Source organism: Eutrigla gurnardus (assembly GCF_963514095.1).
Source record: "Eutrigla gurnardus genome assembly, chromosome: 24".
Taxonomy (NCBI): domain Eukaryota; kingdom Metazoa; phylum Chordata; class Actinopteri; order Perciformes; family Triglidae; genus Eutrigla; species Eutrigla gurnardus.
Genome location: NC_139935.1, coordinates 2,153,548 through 2,172,923, shown reverse-complemented (window position 1 = coordinate 2,172,923; position 19,376 = coordinate 2,153,548). Strand labels below are relative to the sequence as shown.

Below are 19,376 nucleotides of genomic sequence, written 5' to 3'. Positions count from 1 at the left end.
CATCATACCCAAACAAACAGGATACTTTCCACAATGTCACGTGATACAGATTAGGTTTTGATGCTTCCCGTAGAAACCAATGTTACCAAAACTCAAAATGTCTGAGCAACTAACTCATAACTCACCTTCCTGTCTAGAGATGAGTCATTCAGTTCTTCCTGCAGAGATCATAAAATCAGATTATCTGAATAACTCACGTTGGAAACAGATCACAGAACAGTTGATTTACAAAAAACATTTTTAATTCATATTTTAAAGTCGTCATTGAAATGAGTTTCCTCTGTGACATCCGGGTCATGAGTCAGTGTGAACCAAGCAGAGGGATCACAAGTGTTCGTGAGACTCGAACCCTCGGTTCTCTACTCCCCCGGAGCTCGTTAAGGCCCCCCACGACCTGGCAGGCGCCGACCCCTCCAGGTTCTGAGACCCAGCGGGCGCCGACCCCTCCAGGTGCTGAGACCTGGCAGGTAACCTGTACATGCAGAAAACAATCCCAGCCACGATCATGAGGACCGTCCCCACCACCCCGACCCCGATGCCGCACCCCACGTGTTGAGAATCCGGATTCTGGGGCATTTTGAACTCAGGTGGGAACCTAATGGTTTGATTGGTCAGCACTGAGCTCAGGTTCCACAAGAGGGGTATGAGTGACGTCACGGCGGCCAACAGGCACAGCGCGCCGGTGGCGAGGAACCACAGGCGGACCAGGGAGTTCTTGTCCATCCCGAAGTAGACGTTCCTCAAGGCATAAACGCCGCCAGCGTTCCCACAAAACCCCAGCAGCACAGACAGGAGCATGAGGACCTGCCCGGTCCGGACCTCCGGCGGCGTGAAGGCCTCCGCCAGGCCAATGGACCTGCAGTGCATGACCATGAAGCCAGGGGTCACCAGAGTGTGGCTGTTGAAGCAGGCCCGCCAGATACCCACCCAGGCCACTCCAGAGCTGATGAGGTCCCTATCAGACACCAGCCACACCCTCCACTGGACGAGTCCAAGGGCCACGGCGGTGAGCGTCCAGCCCACGCAGCCCAGCCAGAGGGCGCCGAGCTGGGCATGGGCGGTGTGAGCCAGGTAGGTCATCGCGGCGGAGCCACGGTGGAGGGCCGGGGTGCCAAGAAAGTCCTGATCCCACCCACACTGGGTTTCATCAGGAGATCAAGGGTCACCTCTCAGCTCATTCACCCTCTTCCTCACTCTCCCAACTGTCCTCTGATGCTCCCGTTGTCTCCTGGGTACCTGGAAGACCTGGACCCGAGACACAGATACAGGAGTCATGTTTCTCTCTGATTATATCTGACTTCTTTAATCCATGTTTGTGTGTGATGTCCTTCAATAACCGCACCGTTTAGTGGCATCATCAATCCTTTAAGCTTCATGACATCATTTAGTGCTGTTTGGGAAATCTGAGAAGCTAAATTCATTTGTTTACATTTTACAAGAACTATCCAAGAACGGATGATTGGGATGGTAAACTCATCTTTCAGTGAACTGATGTGGGATCAGTCTAAAGCCCCTCAATCATCAGATGTAAAAGATTCATTCTGCTTGATTTAAAGGTTAATCACATATTCTTATCACACCGGGAGAAAATTGCTTTTTGCTTTTAGCTCAGGCTCGACACACGGAAGGGCAATAAACTGTTTTTATTACCGGTATGTCCATGTTAGTGAAACCACAGGAGACTGACTGTCACACCTTAACTACAACAGTAATTATCAAAGTCTTTGTGTCACAAATAACACTTTAAAGAATCTTTTAATTAAATTATCATATTCATTATTATGAAAGCATCAAGAAGTTTGACTGAAATCCCAAAATAAGGAGAAACAACAGAAGTGATGCTCATCATGACTCCAGATAACACATACAGCAGACGTGCAACAAATGCTGAGTCATGTTATCGATCACAACAGATTAGAGCAGCGTTGGAAGGGTTCCGGCCCCTTCCCTCCTTCAGGTCTCTGCATGGTCACGTACCTGGACGGCGTTGTGTTGATGAGCCGGGGCTCGGAGCTTCGGTCCGAGGCTGAACAGCTTCTTTTGTCGAGTCTCAGATGAAGACTTCCTCATCCCGTCACCAATAAGCCAGATACGGTTCCCGTCATGTCGCCGGCCTGTCAATGATTACAGGATCCAGACTCTGATGGAGAGGAGGCTGTGTTACTCTTATCTGCCTCGCCTGCTTTTATTGCTGCCGCCTAAAATTCATTTCATGCAGTCATGTTTGTTTTACAAACGTTACAGTAATCGAGTGGCAGAGAGGAAAACGTGTAGAATCATTACTGTTCGAAAGTAATCAAGTTCTGGATCATATTCTTATCGGGACATAGAAACAGAAACTCCATCTCCATCCGTTTGATCACGTTTGACCTCGAAGGCTGCATGAATAAGTTAGTCCAGTGAAATATAACAGCACCGAATGATGAGGCTGAGAAACATAGAATTGTGTTTGACGGACTTACCTTTAACTGCCATTTGACCTGAATCAAATCTAATAACAATTCATATTCAACGTGCTCCGGCATCCAGCTCTCGTATCTACAGTGTGACGTCATCGCTCGTTAAGAAGGTCAGAGTGTGTTAAAATGTTCTGTTTGGTGACGGTGGAGTGTTTTATTATTTTATTATCATTCTGGTCCTGAAGGGAAATCTTTTCTTCTCACACAGAATATACTAGAATAGAAAATGTGCTGCTTCGATGTGATGTTGTTGTTAAAACACAGAAAAGAACCAAAGAACCACGACGTAGAGGATCCAGCTTCTGTGCATCAGGTGGATCCAAAGCCCCCTTTCAGCAGGTTTGCATTCATAGTAACTTGATTAAATAGGCAGTTTGTTGCAGCCTTTAAGTAATTAAAGGTGAGTTGACTCAGTGACTCCATCAAAGTGTTGCTAAGATACCGTTCCAGTAAAATCACAGCATCCCTCAGCTTCATCATTTTTTATTGATGTGAAAGTTGGTGAAAGAGTGCACGGCATACATGGGGTGTGTGTGTGTGTGTGTGTGTGTGACATTCACAGTAGGCACGTCTTTAAATAAATACATAAGGGGCCCCTGAAGGGCCAAACCCGGGAGTAAAGTGCTAACTTTGAGACGAGACGCCAGCGGGGCTTCAGTCAGGAGTCCGGTGGTGGGAAACCTGCGAGTCGAGCATCATCATCTGTGTGAGAATCAGCTGTTACTCTCGCACACATTAAAGAGTGGAAAAAAGAATAAATAAAGAGTTCACTCCAAAATGAGATCGTCTTCCTTCGAGAATAAAACACGACGGTTTGTGGCCAAAAGCAGAAAGCTCACTGAAAACAACAACATGTTGCATTTCTTATTAAAAACAAGACATTATTTACAGCTTCAACGTTCTCCTCAGAAAGGCTACAATAAATTACTAGAAACATCCCTAAAATACACCTTAAACACAACAGTTGACGTGTGTGTGAATTTCCCATCCTCGGCTGTTAAACTGTAAACACACACAGGGATTATTATTGAAGTTTACACGTTGATGAAACCAGATAGAAAAGGTCTTCACTGTTTCATGATCCATGATTATGTATCTGAACTAGAAAGAAGTAGAAACACTATAATGAAATATATAACTCTCCGCGGCGCGACAGTGACGGAGCTCTTCCAGAACAATCTGAAAGTATTAATGTATCCTCCTCCGTGTGGTAAAAGGGGAAAAAGGACATTTCTTCCTCAACTATGATCCTATTTTGACCTTTGACCTCCCACTTTTCCAGGAACCAAACTTTCCCTGAATGTCTCGGCAATAAAGATTTATAAAGTATTTAAAATAAAAAAACAACTTCTTCTCTCTCTCTCTCCATATCTGTCGTCGATCAATTCATTACAAGTGACATCACAATGTCTGTCTGGTCATTGTGCCGTCGTTTTTAATCAATTATCCATGGAATTGATATAATTTAGTTCCTTAAGGCCCAAAGAAAACTAACAATACATGAAATAGAGGCTTGAAGTCCTCTCAGCCAATAAGCTCCATGTAGAACTATGTGGATCCGGTCTTCCTGCTGCTAGACCGCGTTGTGTTCTAGCATCAGAGGGGCGGAGCATCAGAGGGGCGGCGGCCTCTGCTCCAGTGGCAGACTGTCCACCAGACACTTCAGCTGCTCCTCGCCCAGCTTGATCTTGTCCTCCAGCTTACGCTGCTCGATGATGAGCGCCGACTTCATCTTCACAAAGTGGCGGTAGTCATCCAGACTCCCTGGATCCAGGTGGGCCTCCATGATGCCGGAGACCAGTCTCTCCCGGCGGTCCAGGTTCTCCTTCAGCTCCTTGGCGTCCTCGTGCTGCTGCATCAGCAGCCTCCGCTTCTCCGTCAGGGTTCTCTGATGGAGGACACACATCAAACAAGCAGATCAGTACTGACCTCATCTACCAGAACGGACCCACGTGGCCGAGGCCGTTACCTTCTCCTCTGGTGGCGCCTCGTCCTCCAGGCTGTTGAGGGCGTTCTCCACGCGGGCGAGCCGCCCCGACAGCGACAGCAGCAGGCTCACCACCTTGTCCAGGTCGCCCACGAACATGCAGAACTTGTCCAGGTGGTTGGCCTGGCAGAGGCGCTTCACGGTGGCCTCCACCTCCCGACCCAGAGCCTCGTTGTCCTCCACGTCCTCCTGCAGGCTCTGCCTCGCCTCCCGCAGCACCTCCAGCTTCCTGGCCAGGCTGGAGATCAGCTCCTGCTGCAGACCACCAACAGACATATACCGGATATAGATATATACATATTATGTACACACACCGCCTCTCTCTCTCTCTGTCTCTCAGGTGTTACCTTCTTACTGGCCAGGTCCACGTCCAGCTCGTCCTCAGAGTCCTGCTCCTCCAGCTGCTCCTGCATGTCCTTCATCTTGATGAGCAGCTCGGCCTTCGGAGCCGACGTGTTGTAGTAGGAGGAGCTGGGGACCAGGGAGGCTGCTGCCGACACCGACAGGTCCTCGTCCTCCCGCCTGAGAGAGACACACACACACACACACACACACACACACACACACACACACACACATATGAACACAGAGAAGTAAAGACAATACGCAACAATAACCGTAATACAACAGCAATAATGTCTTCAGGGTATTTTACAATCTGATTATGGAACCGGCGAAAGTTGCAACAAAAACAAGCAACTACAGCATTTGTTTTAAATGGAAGAAGATGGCTGTAGTGAGACATCTGTCCACTAGAGGGCAGGCTGAGTGAAGGTTGAACAGGCTGGACTGAAAAATGTTTTACTTTGGTCATTGAATTCATCAGTTCCCCTGATAGATATATAAAACATATAGAAACACACAAACACAGGGATTCCTGAAGGAAAGAGAAGCACTCATCATGTTGAACTCTATTTTATTCTGAAAAACTCCAGAAACCGACCCTGCGTTTGTATGAAGCTGCTCACATTAAAGAAGCAGAAACAGATTTCTAACCGACGGCATACTAAAGTTAAAATGTCCCACCTGTCCAGGCTCCTGGAGCAAGAAGAGGCTCTCCTGCGCTGGTGGACTCCCTCCAAGATCTGCTCCTCCATGGGGAAGAGTCCTTCCATCAGGTCCATGGTGGTCCTCCTGCCGCTCTGGTCCAAGATGTCCACCAGGGACTTGTCTTTACCCATGATGTCCCTGGCCAGCTCCTCTCGCTTGGCGTCCTCCTCGGAGTGCCGAGCCCCCGCCGTACTCGATTCAGGAACCGACTCCTGGGAGGACACTGAAGCCTGGACAAGCTCCGGAGGGGCCTGGTGGGTGTAGGTGTCGAACACGGACGAGGCCGGGCGCTCCGTGGTGCTCAAGGAGGGGATGTTGGCGGGAGGCTCGAGGACGCTGCAGGTCTGGCTGCAGGTCTGAGACAGATGGGCCACGCCCTCTCGCTCTGAGCTGCTCTCAGCGTGGACGATCCTCACGGGGACTTTCCTCGCCACACTGGTCACGTCCATCTCAGCTGAGAGCCTCAAAGCATGTTCTGACCTAAACAGGACCCAGATTTTAGTATTAGAGCCTGATATTATGACATTATTAATTCATTGAGGGACTGATGATGCATCTTTTAATTCAGCATCACGTCAAAACACATTTTAGCTGGACGATTAAAGACATGAATGTATGGAAACATCTCCTCGGAGCTTCCAGCCGAGCGTTTCTAATTAAAGATGGTCCAGTAGAAGGACTGGAAACCAGCAGCCGTGTGGCTTCAACTAAATTACAGCCTCCATTCAACTAAATTACAGCCTGAGCCAATCCAAGACGAGCACCTTCAGACATCTTCCTCTCCGAGTTTCTCCTTCAGTGCATTCTTTGACACTTTGAGTGTTTTTGATCTCTGATCATCTTTTCTGTCTCCGTTCTGTGTTCCACTTGAACTTGTTAACCTAAAGTTCCCAGCATGCTCTGCTAGAACAGCAGCTTTACCTGAAGCTCTTGTGCTAAGCTGCTTACCTGGGCGATGAGTCGTCCTGCCTGAACGCCGGCGGCGGTTTATCGGTCAGTCTCAGCGGGGCAAACTGTGGCGGGGGAGACGGAGCGGAGACCAGGGACGAGGACGACGAAGGTGGCCGTGGTTGCTCCTCTTCCACATCGTCTTCTCCTCCGCTCACGTCTGGCCTGGACGTCCTGCCGAGGTGAGGGGAGCCGGCCGGGGCGGGGCCCGCCTTGGACTTCTGGGTAGGAGCATGGCGCTGGCTGTCAGAGCTGCAGCTGGACAGAGGCTGGAGCGCTGTGGAGTCCGCCTGGGCACTGGCGAGGAATTCCTGGGAGGAGGATGTGGTTTCTGGGCCTAAATGGGGCCTGGGCGGAGGCAGGAGGCCCTGGGATGGCTGCTGGGATGGCTGCTGGGATCCAGGGTTGGGGCTGAGGCTGCGAGGGCCTGAGGGATGTGCGGTGTGGCAGGGACTGGCAGGTTCTGGTTTGGTCCTGTGGTCAGCGGGGCCCGAGCCCAGGCCCTGGTTTCTGGGGACTGACGGGGCCGACTGAGGGCTGTGGTCGGCCGGGTATCGCTGCCTGCTCTCTGTTTTTCCTCTGGAGGTCAAAGAACAGACAAACTGCATCAGGACCTGCTGGAAAAGTCACATCTGCCCTCAAAGTGTTCCTCCCCTTCTGGTCGGATTCTATAGCTAGAAGTCTCCTTTTTTTGTTTCCATATATAAAAGGAGTTTTTTAAAGACATCTCTAAGATTACATATGAAACTATATCACGGGTCCCGAGAGGAAACAGTAAGAGAGGCGTGTTTACACATGTGTACGTTCCACATGGACCGAGGGTTTTTAAGTAGCGGGAAGAACTTGGGCATCAAGACAGAAGTAGTTTTCTGGCTGGTTGAAGAGCAGCTGTGTGTCCAAACATGAGGCGGTAACTTTGGTGGTTTCACTACAAAACATTCAGTGGGTTGGTTTTAAATAGAATCCAGCTTCCTAAAATAAAGTTACACAGTAAATTACCACCATGTTTACGCCACATGTTTGATTGGTTCGTTAGAACCACATAAGTGGATCCTCTGCCTGTTGCCTTGCAGGTCCAGAGGCTGTCGAGCTATGTGTGTGTGTGTTAGCGTTGAGGAAACCTGAGCGCGGTGTGAAAACCAAACACAAGGTTGGATTACACCTCAGACACATATGCAACACGAAGGGCTTCATTTAGGGTGAAATACACGAGTTTTATCTTTTAATCTGAAGTGAAATAGGTTTGAAATAAAAGAGGGGTTTCAGCCAACGGTGAAATTAAGCAAAAGTGCAGAAACAGGTAAGTATGATATCGTGTTCAAACACCACCAAATAAAAAGTACCAGACTAGAAAGAAGGAATGGGAGCAGATAACTTACACTCGTTGGACGTCGTATTGCCCGGAAGGTGTTGAATGTCACACAAAGAAACATTTCAACAAAAGAAGCAAATTCTGCTGATTCATGACACCACATGTGGTGTGTTTATCACCAGTCGTGGCACGGACACTTTAGTGAAATGTGGGTGTAGTTTACTCCGACGCCAACAGATAAAGAAGAGGAGAGATCTAGTGTGACAGAAGAGGATCTCCGGGGAAGGACCGGGAAGGAGACACGGAGACGTGTTTTGTCTCACCTCCCGAATACATTCCACGTTTACATGAAACTTCACGTGTGTTGTGGCGTCGTCCCTCAGCCGGCTGGACATCCACCACACAAACACTGACCTAATATTAAATACACATATATAAACCTGAATCTCACCTGCAGCTGCTCTGCTGGCCTGGAGAATCTCTCCACGGCGAGGGAAGGTTCTATAGAAGAAATGGAAACGGTCTTACTTTAAATCACAGCTTCACACAGTCCATCCATCATGCCTCAGCATCTCATATACACAGTATATAATATATATATATAACGATATAAAAGCAGCAGCACCTGCGTATAGAAGTCTGCGGAGGGAGAAGACCTGGACCTCTCGTGGATGCACACGGCCGTCTCCTCTGCGTTTGCATCCAGGATGTTCTCCGCTGAGTGGTACCGGCCTTGGGTCTTGACCTCAGACATCTTCTTCTGTTGGTTCCACGTGGCCTGGTACTCGGCAAAGGTCCCGAGTCTCTGCTGCTCTAGTAAGGCCCGCTTGTGTCCCGGGCTGAGGTGTTTGGGGTCTGCGGGTGGGGGGGCCTCCATGGGGTCTCCAGAGGGAGTCCTCTCTTTGGGTCTCTCACCCGGGTCTGCGTTCAAGCCTGCACCCTGACTGGACTTCAGCACGGGTCTGGAAAATGCCGGTTTGGCTTCAAAGAACTTCCTACGTTCTCCGAAGGAACCTGTTTGAGGTTCCCCCTCCACTCCCACTTTGTCGATCTTGTCCGGCTCGGAGAAGGAGTGCATCCTCTTGGCCAGAGGGAACCGCTTACGCCCTCGGACGCGCTCGATGGAGGCTTTAACCGCCGGGGCCTCGGGTCCGAGGGGCTCCAGGTCTCTCCTCTGGAAGGAGGTGGCCTGGAGGACCCTGGCCTGCGCCTCCTTCAGGTGGTCCTTGTAAGTGTTGGAGGAGGACACCCCAGAAGACGTGGAGGTCTTTGTGGACCTCCACTCCTCTGCCTCCTCTTCTTCACAAATCAGGGTCACGGCACTGCGGCTCTTCTGCAGCTGGGCTCGCTTCTGCTGGATCTCCTTGCGGAGCGTGGTGGCGTAGCGATCGCTGCGGCGGTTCGATTTCCCACCGCCGGCGGCCAGGGAGTCACCGGCATCCTGGGTGGACATGACCGCTGCCGGTGGCCTCACAGCCAGACTCCTGCTCTCCTGGGCCAGCGAGTGGAGGAGGGGGGTTTTCAGGGGGGATATTCGCTGATCTTCTTGGGGCACCCATGGGTCCTGGTGCCTTGAGAGTCTGACCTTGTGGTCGTTACTCTGGTGTGTTGCAAAGTGTCTTTTTGTGTCGTTAGCGTGCCCTTCACATCTCTTTGCAGCATCCTCTTCAGAGGCTTGGGGGTCTTGATGGAGACCGTTCCCCGGGTGGGAGGGGCCACTGTAAGGCAGCTGGGACTGAGGTAGTGAGTACTTGGCCTTCACGTTTGTCTTCATTGCTTCGTTGCTGCTTCCCCAATGGAGTTTCTCCGTTTCCCCCCTCCGGCATTCGCCCTTCCCCTGCCTGGCCTGGAGCTCAGCAGCCTGAACCGAGTGCTGCCTTACGAGGCCGTAGTATCTGTGGTGGACCCCGTTCTCCAGGTTTGGGTGTGCGGCACAACTCGCCACGGACGCCGTGGAGTGGCGGACATGTTTGCGGCTGAAGGCGTTTGTGGGCAGATCCTGCAGGCTGCGGTAGTAGCTCCCCACACTCTGGATCTTGGTGGGAGGAGCGGACCGGGTCTGCAGGGAGAAGGGGCTTTCGTCGCTGTGCTGCCTCTGGTGGGGGGGCAGCGGGGTGCAGTGGGACTGTCTGACGTCGTTGCTGGACAAAGAGAAGAGTTTGTTGGGGTGCAGCTGGTTGTGGTTGTAGTCAGCCGCCGCGTTGGGATGAAGGAAGTCTTTGGTGGCCAGGGGGTTGAAGCTCCGTCGTCCCTCTGACTTTTGAGATCTGAGAAGATTCTGGTCGTTGTTGTCTGTCAGCTTCTCTACTGACCGGCCGTGAGTCTTTGCTGGACCAGCGGGACCTTCGGGATAAGGGAACACCTTTGTGGCGGCAAAACTGTCACTGCGCATGGGAGGAGGCGGGGGAGGAGGAGACCCGGACTTCTTATCTGTTACCTGCCACAAGGGGCCGCTACCGGGTCTCCCCGAGACAGAGACCCGAGAGGCCGGCCTCTCCTCCCAGCCCCCGTTCCCCAGCGTCGGCTGCAGGTACCGGGGTCGCTCTTCACTCAGCGGGCCCTTGAAGAAGATATTTTCAATGCTGGTCTCCTTCCTGTCTGACGTGTTGGGGTCATGAACCGGGGGGCTGGAGGTGCTGGAGAAACAGCTGAACCCAGAGTCTCTTTTGCCTCCTGGTCCACTGCTGCTGTATTTAGGGGGGGAGAGGCGATCCGGTGGGTGAGGGTGGGGGGGACGCTCCAGTCTCTCCATGTTGTTCACTGAGCTGAACTGGTTCTGGTCCCCGTGACTGGAGGACTCTTTGGACCTGGTGTGTCATGTCGGAAAAACAAATGGTACCTTTATCACTTTATGCATGAGAAGTTACTTTAATTACCTTCAATATAATAAGAATATCCTTCACACAACACCACCTCCACTAATGAATGGATGAAAGATGTGCCCTGCCCTGTGTAACAAGCTAACATGAAGCTACAGGTCTCACCGTGCTTCATGCTTTGGCTGCCAGACTGGTGCTGAGGTGGATTCTGGCCCGGCGGCCTCCGTCTCCTCTTCGGTCAGCTTGGACGAGTGCCAGGAATGGGGCCGTGAGCCCGGATCATTCTTCCTGCAGGGCGGAGACGCAGCTTTACACCGGGGATTGTTTGACATTTCAGTTGCAATGATGAACTTTGTTTTCATGCATTTGGCTCCCAGGTCTCCTCCAAGAGACCGCTCTGATCCTTTAAATATGTTAAACATTCCTCCCTAAGTCTGCAGAGACTTCCACATATGCAGCTGGAATATGGAACACTACTGTACTGATAACTACTGTAAGAGTACAAATAACTACTGTAAGAGTACAAATAACTACTGTAAGAGTACAAATAACTACTGTAAGAGCACTCATAACTGCAGTAAGAGTACTGATAACTACTGTAAGAGTACAGATAACTACTGTAAGAGTACAAATAACTACTGTAAGAGCACTCATAACTGCAGTAAGAGTACAAATAACTACTGTAAGAGTACAAATAACTACTGTAAGAGCACTCATAACTGCAGTAAGAGTACAAATAACTGCAGTAAGAGTACAAATAACTACTGTAAGAGCACTCATAACTGCAGTAAGAGTACAAATAACTACTGTAAGAGTACAAATAACTACTGTAAGAGCACTCATAACTGCAGTAAGAGTACAAATAACTGCAGTAAGAGTACTGATAACTACTGTAAGAGTACAAATAACTACTGTAAGAGTACAAATAACTGCAGTAAGAGTACAAATAACTGCAGTAAGAGTACAAATAACTGCAGTAAGAGTACTGATAACTACTGTAAGAGTACAAATAACTACTGTAAGAGTACAAATAACTGCAGTAAGAGTACAAATAACTACTGTAAGAGTACAAATAACTACTGTAAGAGTACAGATAACTACTGTAAGAGTACTGATAACTACTGTAAGAGTACAGATAACTACTGTAAGAGCACTCATAACTGCAGTAAGAGTACAAATAACTACTGTAAGAGTACAAATAACTACTGTAAGAGCACTCATAACTGCAGTAAGAGTACAAATAACTGCAGTAAGAGTACTGATAACTACTGTAAGAGTACAAATAACTACTGTAAGAGTACAAATAACTGCAGTAAGAGTACAAATAACTACTGTAAGAGTACAAATAACTACTGTAAGAGTACAGATAACTACTGTAAGAGTACTGATAACTACTGTAAGAGTACAGATAACTACTGTAAGAGCACTCATAACTGCAGTAAGAGTACAAATAACTACTGTAAGGGCACAAATAACTACTGTAAGAGTACAAATAACTACTGTAAGAGCACTCATAACTGCAGTAAGAGTACAAATAACTACTGTAAGAGTACAAATAACTACTGTAAGAGTACAAATAACTGCAGTAAGAGTACAAATAACTACTGTAAGAGTACAAATAACTGCAGTAAGAGTACAAATAACTACTGTAAGAGTACAAATAACTACTGTAAGAGCACTCATAACTGCAGTAAGAGTACAAATAACTACTGTAAGAGTACAAATAACTACTGTAAGAGTACAAATAACTGCAGTAAGAGTACAAATAACTACTGTAAGAGTACAAATAACTGCAGTAAGAGTACAAATAACTACTGTAAGAGTACAAATAACTACTGTAAGAGCACTCATAACTGCAGTAAGAGTACAAATAACTACTGTAAGAGTACAAATAACTACTGTAAGAGTACTGATAACTACTTGCACCAAACCTGGACGTACCCTTTGAAGCGGTTTTTCCTTGAGAGCATGTTGAAAAGAAAAGAATCACACATGTTCAACACCCGAACATATTAAACCAGAGAATAAATATTTACACCGAACGAGACAAACACACACATTCTAACTAAAGGATATTTGGTTGGTACGACTACCACACATAACAAGCAATACAAATAAATATATACTGGATCACACAGGTTCAGCGAGAGCTACCAACAAACACAACAGCAAGTGGCTGGCTGATGATACCTCATGGAGCTTCGCAAAATCTTGGTGAGGAAGCTCCTCGCCACATGAACGTCGCTTTCTGACGCCATTGTGCGTCCCGATACAACATCGACCATTTTAGCCCTGATGGGCGGCGAGTGAACGGAGGAGAGAAAGGGAGAAGGAAGAGGAGGACACAGAATAAAACGTTATCCAATATTTCTTCTTTCTCAAGTAGAAATAGGAAAGGAGTCTGAGGGGTGAATACAAGTTAGACATCAATTACAAAAGCATGAGTGATGCTGGCACCCTCTGGGCCAATCAGAAGCTGGACAATGCTGGACTTTTCAAATGCTGAAATGTTGCTGCCTTCGGGACCAAAGTACGGAGCAGACTTTCTTCAAATCAAGCAGGCAGGAATTGAATGCCTCTGCCCAAGAAAGCTGGAACCTCTTATTTTGAAGGGCTTCCACAACAACAGGAGAGGGAGACGGGTCTGTCACAGCCATATGGCTCGGACGGAGCTGAGCTCATTAGCTTTGAGAGAAATTAGACGGATGTCAGTCGGGCCCACAGTTCCTCTAAGTTCTCAAGAGTAGCAAATAAAAACTCCCAGAAGGACAAACTATACTGTGATAACAGAATGTTTTGGTATCTTTACGATGCCCGACCCCCCCCAAAAAAATGTCAGACCAACGTGAAATATCAGCGCCATGATTGAAAGTCTAACCCCGGCCGGTCACGATGGAGACGCTGCATTCTTTCAGTGCAGGAATGCAGGGAGGGGAAGCCTCGCCATGCTTCAAGTGGGACGTCTGTCTGTGTGAGCAAACTCCCAGGAGAGAGGACGAAAGACTCCTCTTCCTCTGTTGCTTATCATCCCTCAAGAGACAGAAGAGATATGATGTAGGTTCAGACCAGATGACAACAAACACAAAGTCAAAACCATAAAGCAGCACATTGACATATTTATTTTCCCCTAATTCAAAGGTCAACCAGTGGTTGGAAGTCTAGGAGAAAATGGTCCTACTTCTCTCCACTGGCCACCAGGGGGCGACTCCTCTCTGGTTGTATAGAAGTCTATGAGAAAATGGTCCTACTTCTCTCTGCTGGCCACCAGGGGGCGACTCCTCTCTGGTTGTATAGAAGTCTATGAGAAAATGGTCCTACTTCTCTCTGCTGGCCACCAGGGGGCGACTCCTCTCTGGTTGTATAGAAGTCTATGAGAAAATGGTCCTACTTCTCTCTTGATGTATTATCTCAGTAAACATTGTAAACATGAGTTTATGGTCTCAATCTCTAGTTTCAAGTCTTCTTCAATCCAGAATGATGTTCATTTAGTACATTATGGTCCATTTAGAGTCCACCAGACCAGAAAGCATGGGATGCTTTAGGGGGCGGGGCTTACCTGCTGATCGACAGGTCAGCATTGCAAACATCACTACTAATGCAGATCAATCTGTTGCTCCTCCACAGTCCAAATATGGTCACTTCCTTCACTGGTTGCAATAAAGCCAAGATGGCAAACTCAAGGCCTGAAAACCGTAGTCCACAAACCAACGGGTGACGTCACCATGACAACAATCATTTCTAATAGGCAGTCGGTGTTGAGGATTAAAGCACAAACTCACGATTTTCTACGTATTTAAATAAAACGACTTTACTTGGAAACATCCCAAAGACTTACTCTAACCCAGGAAGCTTCTCTCCTGTTGCTCACAAAGTGAGCGTCGCGTTGCCTCCAAACAAACCGCTGCACAATGGAAATGCAAATGTCACTGTTTCTAAAGCGCTGGAGGTCTATTGTCAGCGGATACAGCTGCTCTGTCCCAGATATTTCACAGGGGAGGAGACCCCGGCCGGCGTCCTCTCCTGGATCTCAACATACCAGACAATCTATAAAGTTGTGTTTGAGTCGATAAACTATGACGAAGCATTAAAACCTGATTTTAGACCACAAGCGATAAGAAAACTGAACAGGCTGAAAACATGAAACTCACCAACCACCTCAAACAGAGTTTAGATCCTTAGTGGTCTTCACCAGTCCGGCTTCACACACTTCCACTCCTACCACGACTCGCAGCGCTCTGACAGCGAGTAGCGACCTGAGGAATCTGAGGCCACGCCCCCTTCTTCCTGGACACAAACACTCTGCACCTTGTGCTGCAGGAGATTTCCTCCGGGATTATAAAGGGGGATTTGAGGAGGGGGAGGAGGAGTTATTATCCGGCCCCCGCGTCCTTGTTGTAATCTAGTGTTTGGGCTACAAGTCGCTGGGCCTACAGAGCCGCCGGGGCTGCTGGGAAATGAACACCTCAACAGCTAAGCGTTCCTGAAACAAACAAGGCCATCATAGAAAGAACAATCAAGTGGCTCCAATGTTGGATGGTCTTGACTTTCAGGTTTTGATACAGGACACCCGTACTGGGTTTGGAGGACTCCTGTACTGGGTTTGCCCCGTTACTGGCCTACTATCGGATACGTCTGCACTTCCCCGTGTTTCTGCCGCAGATCTACTTCAATGTCCTTGTCAGGAAACCCAGCACAGACAGGAATGTTTGGCCGGGGCCCACGTCTGTTTAGAGAGATACCAGAGACCCAGAGGCAGATCAGAGGGGCGACGAGGGAGGCAGATACCCAGAGACGGATCCAGGATGAAGAGGCTGCGACCTCTGACACGTTCAAATATGAATCACGTGTGTGTGAAAGCTCATTGCTTCTCAGTATAAGAGTGTCGAGGTGTTAGTTTCACCAAAGCGACCGACAGAAAAATCACCTACAATGTGGTTCAGCCTCTTTATGAAGATGGGATGAATAAAAACAAGAAGGAGGAAGAGTAAAGATTTGATGAGACCAACTCCGTGAATGAGTGAAAAAGGGGGATAGACCGAGGCCCACACAGGCAACAGCCCGTGTGGCTGATGAAGCTGTTCTCTGAACACAAGGGCACAATAGAAAGTGCCGGAGTCATCACAGCTGGGCTTATCGGTGCGTCACCGGCTGCATCGGCAACAACAACACTAAATAAAACCAGGCGGAGAACCAGGAGGAGGAACTTCACAACAGCCACCTGAAGATCGTCAGGCTCCGATCTCACAACATCTACACCCATATCCAGTCAAGAAACAAAACTAGTATTTTCATCACAATAAACACGCCAACGTATTTCAGCTGCTTCCTTTGTGAGTTTCTATCATAAAACAGTGAAAACCTTCAAATATTTCCATTTCAGAAAGTGGACAAAGTTCATTTTCGGCTTTAAAAAGAAATCAATTATTGAACATTTGTGTCACAGGTCATACATGGGTCAGTCCTGTATGAAAATGATCATGACAATTAAAAATTATGCAATTCCCCTGGTTGGACATGCTATACTTTTCCACTATGAAGAATACAAATAAATATGTTAATTGTGAATTATAATATGAACATCTTGGAGTCGTGACGAGATCTGAGTGCAGCTTTAGAGACTTTAAGTTGTGTGTTTCTCTGCATTGTGAGGAGGCGGACGTGTCTATTTCCTGGTGAACTTCTGCATTTACCTGAGGGGGAGAGTCACAGATCTGGATCCAGAGATTTGGGACAGTTTACGCTGTCGTCATGCTTCCTTCCTCAACCTCAGCGATAAATAAATCCTCAGAAACAGGAAAACTGTTTTCAATTTAAAACAGATTTCACTGCCTCTCAACGTTTAATTGTCTCCCAGACGAGGAAAACAGCCTCCTGATCTAATCCCAACAGTCAGGACGCCACATGATTGAATCAGAGACACAAGGAACAGAGAGAGGAAGTACCTGGGTGTGGAAATCTTCTCTGTTATCTCCTAAAAAGCAAACATGTCCAGAGAGAGAGAGGGAGGAAAAGCAGAGCGAGTCCACTCTGCCAAAGCCCCTGCACACAATGGGCCCTGCTGATATGGTCTATCCCACTAAGTACTGTCAACTCACCTAGGCAACATGGGTCGTACCACTCCTGCTGCAAACAGGGGAGGAGGCCCTGAGTGCAGCCGCTCTGAGGGCAACTCAGCAGTCTGTCGGAGCCACTTTAGGAACGGCCCCTCTGAAAAGGAGCCCGGCGTTTGGTCTCTAAACGGCCCCGGAGGTGGAGGGCTTCCTCGGCAGCAGCCGGCCAGAGAAACGCGCCGGCGCTCCACCTTTTCCCTCCGATGACTCGACCCACTCGGCCATACTAATGCCCGATGCCTGTGGCTTTGCAACCAGTAATTGGATTCAGCCTTTAAGACTGCGTCGGCGTTTGCCAACGAGCATATTATTGTGACAGGACAGGACATCAGCAGCACGAGTAGTAAAAAGGGATTAGAGAGGCCGCCGGCTGATTCTAGGACACACTTTGTTTAAGATGATCAACTTTCTCTGCTGATGTAAAGTGGAGCAAAGAACAGAGAGAGGACGTGATTATGTGAATAACCGTGTTGGCTGCAGCTCCACAATACTGGCTTTTGTTTGCCCTCAGGGGGCAAACGAGCAGCGAGAGGCCCTCGGGTGGGGAGGGAGGGTCCGCCTCAGCTGACCCCCCTCAGTAAGAGAACTAAACATGATGAGACACAATCAGCAACTACTTGGTTTACCTTCGGACCAGCAGGCTCAGGGTCTTGTGGGAGCTCTTCACCAGACAGATGGCCTCCAGACGGGAGCCGCCGAGGGGAACGGCGTTCACGCTCACCATCTCATCGCCGGCCCGGAGACGGACGGCGGCCGCCACGCTGCCCTCCTCCACCTGAATGCATCAGGACCACATGGCCACCTTTAAGAGTGTAGTACGACCCCCAGTACACACATGCTAGTAGAAATACACAAACAAGACGAGAACTTTTGTAGTTCTTTTACCAACATAATTTACAAATTAACTGTTGTGTTGGGTGATGAAATTAAAAGCAGCCAACAAACAGAATCAGGTGCATCAACGACTCCTACGTCTGATCTCAGACCTGTTTTAAAGGTGGATGTTTAACGTTTCTCCCTGAGGTGGCTGACAACCTGAGTGCTCCCATTAAACATTTAACCTGCTGTAACCTGAAGCTGCAGGTTCCCCCCATCACCAGCAGGGGGGCATTATAGTCTGATAGATTATGTATGTTTCCTCTTGCTGCTGATCGAAACTGTAAATCCAATCAGCTCTCTGGTTAATCTGAGGGTGTGATGCTTTTCTTTCTGAGAAGATGATCATTTATATTTACATTGTAGATAAATATACAACCACTTGAATTACCTTGGTGATGACCAGAGGTTCCTTGTGCTCGCTGCCTCCCCTCAAGGTGAAGCCCCAGGGTGCTTTGCCTCGGAGCAGCACCTCCACCAGCTCTTCATCCTCCTCCTCCTCACCTCTCCTCACCTCCACCTTCCTCCACCACTTCATCCTTCCTGCTAAACCTCTCAGGTCGTGTCCATCTCCATCGGTTCACTCGGATTCTAGAGCCAAAACACCTACAATTATACGACTGTTCATACAGAGATTATAAACTTTAATTTTGAATCTTTGAACATGTTATCGTTCAGCTTTTGAGATATGAATACTTGACTCTCTTTGTTGAGGAATGCGTTAGGCTTAAGTCACATTTTAATCACCAAACATGAATTATTCATCAAGTAAACAAGTGGAAGATAAATGAATAATGAAAGCGACCCTGCAGCCCTGATCCGAATGCTGTAGAAATACAATAGAAATTATACATTTTCATGATTCATTTGGCTTTTGAAAACACAATATACATAAACACAAAGGCATCATGTGACGTCAGCTATAAGATTACCCACGTATCCAGCAGATTCATCTCATTAAGCTCGCTAATTGTCTTATTTCCTGCACGCAGCACGTCACCAAATCTAAAAGTTATATCTGACTGTTTTATTAACTTACTTGAAGATGTTCTGTTTTCATCCTCTGAAAAAAAAAAAGTCTCAAAAACAATAAAAGCAAACTTTTGGTTTTTGGTCAATGACAAACTCCAACAGACGACGCCGCGAGCTCTGCCTGAATAGTTATATTAATTTTACTTTTAATTTATTGTGGTCCAGAGCAGCGAGACGGGGACGTTGGAGCCTCTTCATCCCTTTAAATGAGCCTCTACCGGCTCCCTCCCCGACACTAGCACCGGGTCTCCGCCTCCAACACATTGGGAAGCTAAGCTAGCTAGTTAGCTCCCATTGCTACATCCACACCCGTGATGTCACTGCGCCCTCTAGTGGCGACGTGTGGAGCCATCATGAGGAATGTTGCCTTCAGGTATCCTACGTAAACTATCTAGTCCTCATATCACTCTGCTTTAGTTTGGGAATTAATTCTTTGTTACTTTAAGGATATGTAGTTATTTATATTATTCTTTATTTATGTATTTTTCTTTCTTTGAAGTACTTTTTTTTTTTATCATTCCTGCTACTGAGAATGATTTTAATGACCCCTCACCTTTCCTGTTGTGCCACACAGGACACACTTTTAGCCCAAGAATAACTAAATCATCCTTTTGATCACATTAAACAAGTAATTTATAAATAAAAACATGACTAAGTATCATCCCTAAAGTCGGGCAATCAGGATAAATCGGAGGGATCCTGAATTATTGAGTTAAAAACAAGTTCCACCTGTTTTTTGTACCTCAAATGCACAGAGGAGCAGGATTTGATCTCACATGACCT

The 19,376-nt window shown here is 47.9% G+C and overlaps 2 protein-coding genes across 6 annotated transcripts; both read right to left on the bottom strand.

Moving 5' to 3' along the window:
• Positions 1-324: 324 nt before the first annotated feature.
• Positions 325-1,080, bottom strand: LOC311010033 (claudin-34-like; the record flags this gene model as incomplete). The annotated part of the gene is made up of 1 exon (XM_084004514.1): positions 325-1,080. One exon carries the CDS (start codon positions 1,078-1,080, stop codon positions 325-327), a length of 756 nt encoding a protein of 251 aa, XP_083860640.1.
• Positions 1,081-2,932: 1,852 nt separating this feature from the next.
• Positions 2,933-18,114, bottom strand: LOC311009755 (protein Shroom2-like). Of its 5 annotated transcripts, XM_084004108.1 has the most exons (11): positions 16,266-16,506; positions 12,766-12,867; positions 12,517-12,534; positions 10,741-10,863; positions 8,382-10,563; positions 8,208-8,257; positions 6,445-7,023; positions 5,473-5,976; positions 4,794-4,968; positions 4,429-4,701; positions 2,933-4,347 (listed from the first exon to the last, which is right to left on the bottom strand). In XM_084004108.1, exons 2-11 carry the CDS (start codon positions 12,858-12,860, stop codon positions 4,072-4,074), a joined length of 4,275 nt encoding a protein of 1,424 aa, XP_083860234.1. In that variant the 5' UTR covers positions 12,861-12,867; positions 16,266-16,506; the 3' UTR covers positions 2,933-4,071. The 5 variants fall into 5 exon arrangements, with proteins under 5 accessions (XP_083860234.1, XP_083860233.1, XP_083860235.1 ...); XM_084004107.1 differs by lacking the exons at positions 12,517-12,534; positions 12,766-12,867; positions 16,266-16,506 and adding exons at positions 17,312-17,460; positions 17,953-18,114; XM_084004109.1 differs by lacking the exons at positions 12,766-12,867; positions 16,266-16,506 and adding an exon at positions 16,518-16,630.
• Positions 18,115-19,376: the final 1,262 nt, after the last annotated feature.